The sequence below is a fragment of the Myotis davidii genome, unplaced genomic scaffold (genome assembly GCF_000327345.1).
Source record: "Myotis davidii unplaced genomic scaffold, ASM32734v1 scaffold223, whole genome shotgun sequence".
NCBI lineage: Eukaryota > Metazoa > Chordata > Mammalia > Chiroptera > Vespertilionidae > Myotis > Myotis davidii.
Genome location: NW_006294609.1, coordinates 455468 through 461487, shown reverse-complemented (window position 1 = coordinate 461487; position 6020 = coordinate 455468). Strand labels below are relative to the sequence as shown.

Sequence of the window (6020 nt, the reverse complement as noted above, 5' to 3'; positions counted from 1 at the left end):
CCCTCGATAGCCAGCCCTGAGTGCCCGGACATGGGCACGTGTGTGGTGCTCCCAGTGCCCCCGGAGGCAGCCACACCGGGTTGTGAAGCATCTCTCTGACCATCCTGGTGAGCTTAGGCTCAGGCTCTGAGGGCTGCCCTGGTGACCCGTCTTCTTGACCTTGCAGGAAGGTGGCTGCATGGCCAGGGATACAGCCACCCAGGGCCTACAGGAGGGAAGCGAAACTCCTCCAATGAGGGGACTCGAGCTCAGCCTCGGGACCCCAGCTCCCACCACTGGGGAGCTGCAGCAGGCCCGGCTGGGCTATGGACAGAGCCGTCCTATACGGTCATGAGGCCCTTCTTAGTGAGCACCAGCTGGGACAGCCCCCAGCACACCCCAGACGCACAGCCTCAGGATGGGCGGAGAGCAGGGGTCACACCCTATTCTGCTGTTGGGGGTGGGGCAGCCTGAGCGGCTAGGGGAGGCTGCACACCTGGCTCCTTCGGGACTGACACTGAGACATACATACCTGAGGAGCTGCTGTCCCTGGGGCAGTGTCTGCAGCCAGATCACACACTGACCCCCGTGCCCGTCCAAGGTGGCGATCGCCCTCCGTGTCTGCAGGCTCCAGATGTGCACCAGCCCACTTAGGGACCTGTTCAGACGAGTGCAGGGCAGGGTCGGGAGGAGGTGGCAGAGGAGGTGGCCATGCCCAGCACGCTCCCCAGGGCCCGTCTGGTGGGCCAGGATTCCAGCTGCCTGAGCCTTCCGTTTAGGTGACGGCTCTGAACAGGAACTAAGGGTAAAAGGGGCACATGCTCTTCCTCCAAGGGGGCCTCGAGGGCCCCTTAGGCAGAGCCTGCCTCTCAGCAGAGGGAGGGAGGGCTGCCGTTGACAGTGCAAACTGGATGGCACCTGTAACAGGATGGGCGTGTGTTCCTGCCTCCCCAAGGGGGTGAAGCCCAAGGGGACTTGAGTGGCTCTAAAAGTGTGCCCGGGTGACAGGCAGCCTGAGCTGCTCAGCAGGACCCCCAAACAAGCACCAGGCTCATTGCTGGCCCCACAAACTTCACCCTGGGCTCGCCCCCGGGGACGGCCGAGCAGCAGCTACTCACCCTGAGAGGAGAAGCTGGTGCCCCTGCTCCTGGGCTCCTCCCCAGAAATGCAGCGCATGCACCGCCGACTGGGTTCCCCGGAGGACAAACTGGGGGTCTGGTGGGGCCGCCATGCTGGGCGGGGCTGCAGCCACCTGGGGACCGAGGGAGGGCAAGTGAGTGACCCACCTGTCCCCCCTCAGAAAGGCAGTGGGGGGCCTCCCTGGATGCTGCCCATCCGTCTTCCATTTGCTATGGCCTCTGCACCAAGTGGAACCACCCTAGTCCCAACATGGGCACAGCAGTGGCCACAGCCTCCTTCAGCCACACTTGCCCGCACAGGGCCCTCCGCTGGTCTCCAGGAGCTTCAGTCCACACCAGCTACACCTCCTGGCTGCCTGGCCCCCACCGGCCACTGTAGCGCCGTCCCACTCGGGCCAGGCAGGTCCTCCTTGCCCAGGCTGCGCAGGGGCCGCCCGGACTCCAGGCCTGGCTGAGTCCTGCTTCTGACCAGGCCTCACTCCAGTTCCTCCCTCAGGGAGCCCCCCCCCAAACCGGCCCTCCCAGAGAATTCAGCGAGCGCGAGGGCCCTGGGTGCCAAACGGTGAGCAGGACCAGAAGATGGGGAGGAACCATGTCCCCCTCTGCGTCTGCGCTGCAAGTGCTGCCCACTGGGTCCCGGGCCTGAACACCCACAGCTGCTCATTGCTGCTGCCATCCTTCAAGCAGGCTGCACCCTTTACTGCCGGGGGAGGATCAGCTTCGTGAGCGGCCCTAGGAGCCTGAGGCCCAGGCCTGCCCCAGCCAGAGGCGCAGAGGGGCCGGCGCAGCCGCGTGCGGGCGGGCGGTGTGTCAATCACCTTGCCCCTACCCAGGAGGCTGCTATCACCGATGAGAGGCCCTTCCTCATGTCACTGGTCCTGAGTTTAAGGCCTGTGGGGCCCACTCACCCCAAAGGAGAATCCGCCCAGTGTCCCCACTGACCACCCCCCCGCCCCCGTCACTCAATCCTGCAGAGGCCCTGGGAGCCTGTGTCCTCTCATGCCACCTCAGTCCCACAGGCAGCAAGAGACTCAACAGTGCAGGGGTGGCTGCTCTCAATAGGTGTGTGTGGGGGGGGCAGGGGGGAGAACCAGAAGTGACGCGCTCCAGCCGTCAGGGGGCACATCTGTCTGCCCGCAGGCCCGGCTGGGCTGAGGATGCGAGGCTCTGGGACAGTTCCCAGCCCACCCACCTCCAGCCTGCACACAGGGCAGGAAGCGGCCACGTGCCCAACCACTACGGCAGCCACGGTCACCCGAGGAACCGGACTGGAAGGCTCCCTCCGGGAAGAAGCCTTGGCCAGGAGGTTGATGCCAGGGCTTGGAGGGGTTCCAGGCCTAGGACAGAGGCCTAGGAGGGGCTGCAGGCTGAAGCTGGGCACATGCACGGGCAGCAGAGGCAGGAGAGGTGTGGGCACTGGTCCAGGCCACTACAGCCGAGCCCTCAACCACCAAGCCCTGCACCTCCTCTCCTTAAAAGCATCCCAGGCCCTTTCCTTCTGGTCTAGCTTCAGAAGAGAGCAGGAGCAGTGTGCCTGGAAAACACCTAGGAAATGCCACTGTTGAAGCAGCTGGGGACCCCAGGGGATTCTAGGTCACCCGAGAGCAGAGGGTGAGCAGCAACCAGAGCCTGGAGACCACAGGGACTGTGCAGGAGAGTGGGGAGCACCAGGACACAGGGACGGTGGTGGGCCACTGCCGGCGCCCAGGCCCCTGAGGTCTGGCTACCATGAAGCAAGTGCAAGTAGGGCTGGGTCCTAGATCCTTAAAGACCAGAGCGATACTACAGAGCCAGGCCCAGGAAGGGGTGGCCCCAGCCTCTGGCCCCAGGGCAGATAGTCACCCTGACTGGCCACTCTACCACTAGATCACGGGGTTTCAAAGAGAAGGAGGGGTTCCCTGGGAAAATGCTTTACAAATGGCCAAGTGTGTATCTGTTTCTCTCCCTCTAAATCCCACCCATCCCCTTTGGCTAAAGGCCAACCAACTCTTCCCAAACTCAAGAACAGCCTCCAGCCGGGAGCAAAGGGACCCAATCCCACAGCCCCATCTGCTCCCAACCCCTGGCCTCTGCTCTGGACGGGACAGGTGAGCCACCTAGAGAAGCTGCCTGGCCAGGGCTGCACACCCTGCAGGGCTCTCCTGGGCTGGCTGACTGGGTGGACAGGTTCCGAGGAGCAGCTGCTGGGCCCTCTGAAAGCACTGCTTGTCCGGCTATGCCTACCCCATAAAACAGCTGGTCAGCGGCCGGCACAGGGTTGCTGGGCCCCAGGTTTGGAGAAATCCAAGAATGCAGAGCCTGCTCAAGCACCTCAACCCAGCAGAAAAGCCCCAATTCAGGATGGGGGGGCACCCCACCACTTAGTCCTGGCCACAGAGTCCCACAGGCCAGCTTTGCAGGCTCCCACTGTGCAGTCCTGACATGTACACTCCCACCTTGTTCATGCTCACATATACACGCACAGGTGCTCACACACACACCCCGACACATATACATGCACATGCTTATGGACACACACAGGCATGTGCTTACATGCATGCGCACACACATGCACATGCTGTGCCAGCTGAAGCCCAGCCCACACTTGCCACCTGCCTGGGGCCAGAAAGGAGTTTCCAGAACCTCACCAGCACCAGGCTCCCTCTGAGGTGATGAAATCAAGTTCTCCTCTATTGTTTCCCCAGAAGTTCAGGGAACAAACCCGTCACGTTGTTACAACAACCAAGTGCTCAGGCCAAAATGATGCATCGGCAATTAAGGGCTCCATCATTTCAAGCAATTAAAATAAATGCTTTATTTGAAAACTAATTAATTCTAGCTACATATTTTTCCCATGACAATATCCTATGATTGCTTGATTTATGACATCTAATTATTCTTTATTAATCTAATTGAGAATAATCGCATTATCCTATCTCCCCTGGCACCAGCGGCCCGGAGCGGAGGCCGCAGCCCTTGCGCAAGGCTGGTGTGCGATATGGCCACCGCCGCCGCTGCCTCCGTTCCCTGTTCTATCAGTTGTCTCTCCCTCCCGGAGGGCAAAGGAACATGAAACTTAATCCACCGAGCACAACGTCGGATTCTGCCTGCTCTTCAAGATGTCAAAGCGAGACACACATTCTTTTAAAAATTAAAAAGAAAGACAATCTGACACAATTTGCACAACTCTGACAGCCTTTCCAACGGATGCTACAAATGCCCCCAAAAGCCCTGCAGGCCCTCAGCCCACAGACGAACAATGACGGCGTCCCCTTGTATCCCCTCAGCGGCAACAGCCTGGCAGGCTTATCTCCAGGAGAGGGGAAGGGAGCCTGTCCCCAGGCGTGGGGAGCAGTGGGTGGCTGAGCCGAACCCAGCACTCACCCTCCCACTGAGGTCACATGCCTTGGGCAGGCCCAGCAGCCACAGGGGTTCACGGACGCCCCTCATGGTGGAGGCAGGAGCATGTACCCCACCAACCGGGTGCTGCTGAAAATCTGCCCCAGCCCCGGGGGCTGCATCAGCAGGCAGAACCCATGCAACTCAAGAGGCAGAGGAAGAGGGGCTAGAGGAGGGGCTGGTGCCCAGAGACCATAGGTCCCACCTGACGTTCTTGAGCTACTGGAGGTTCATAACTCTGTGTACCCCGTGGTCTGATCCACCAATAGATTGCAGGACTTCCTTGGGCACCTGCCCTACACTCAGTCATGGGGCCCTTTCCTTTCATTGCAATAGAACCACTGTTCCGTGAAGAAGCCTGGAAATCAAGAAAGAACAGCACAAGTGGGCCAACGTGGAGGAGCCACCACCCAGAGATGCTGGGCATTGCCCCAGCCCACTGGGTCCTGCCTCACTGCCTGTGTGTGCGTGAGAAGGCAAGGGCAGGCAGAATGGGATTCTGGAAGTAGCTCAAACAGGAACCCCATGCCCGCATGAGTGGCAGACAAGGGCACAGAACCTTTAGCAGGCCCTGAGACCCTGAGCGTTCCATAGCCAGCTCGGACTAGGGAGGCACCGCTTTCCAGCAGAATGAAGGTCCCGACTGGCCCTCTCTGCAATAAAGCAAATTAAAATGCTGATAACATTAAAAAACAAAATCGTCAATACATCCCTAAGTTGTTTTCCAAAAAGTCTGGAACCTTCAGAGGCCAAACACTAAGTAAAAGTCAAATCTAATGAGGTCTGTGGAGCCTGCAGCTGGCTCCTGCCCTGAGGGCATTTGCTGTACCAGTGACCTAGAGTTTGAGCTCTCAAGGCCTCCGGGCCCACGAAAGACAAAACTCCCAAGGTTAGTAATGTCAAAGGAGCATCCGCATAAAGATGAGACCCCACAGGGCAATATTCTCAGTGTTAGGCTGAAACAGAACTAAAGCTGCACCCAGAGGTGCCAGGACAAAGCCAGCCCTCAGGGTTCAACCCTAATTCACACCACCTTGGGAGGTCCTCAAAACTTCAGTCTGCAAAGTTTCTCAGAAGGAGCCCACTTTCAACTCAGACCTCAATGAACTCATAGACACAGCCCTACAAAATGGAGGCTTATAGTCAAAACTCATAAAAAGAGCCCTAGCCCGTTTGGCTCAGTGGATAGAGCATCAGCAATGGGGACTGAATCGTCCCAGATTCAATTCCAGTCAAAACACATGCCCGGCAACAAGACTGCGCACAAAGACCACAAGGGGGTGCACCAAGAAAGCATAAAAAATGTGGAGACAAAGAAACAGGACAAAAATGACAGAAATGGAGGATATAGAGTTCAAAACCACACTTTTAAGGTCTCTCAAGAACTGTCTAGAAGCCGCTGATAAACTTAGTAAGGCCTTTGAAAAGACTGGTGAGACCGCCGATAAATGTAGTGAGATCCTCAAGAAATCTAATGAGACCCTCGATGTTGTGATAAAGAACCAACTAGAAATTAAGTATACA

General features: G+C 58.4%; 1 protein-coding gene across 1 annotated transcript in view; it reads right to left on the bottom strand.

Moving 5' to 3' along the window:
• The window catches only part of GNB1L (guanine nucleotide binding protein (G protein), beta polypeptide 1-like), a 53111-nt gene that overhangs the window by 22367 nt on the left and 24724 nt on the right, over positions 1-6020 (bottom strand). Inside the window, exons 2-3 of the mRNA XM_006768830.2 lie at positions 1098-1231; positions 512-637 (exon numbers count right to left, since the gene is read on the bottom strand). Coding sequence (XP_006768893.1) covers positions 512-637; positions 1098-1210 — 239 coding nt within the window. The 5' untranslated portion in view covers positions 1211-1231. The remainder of the gene's footprint in view (positions 1-511; positions 638-1097; positions 1232-6020) is intronic.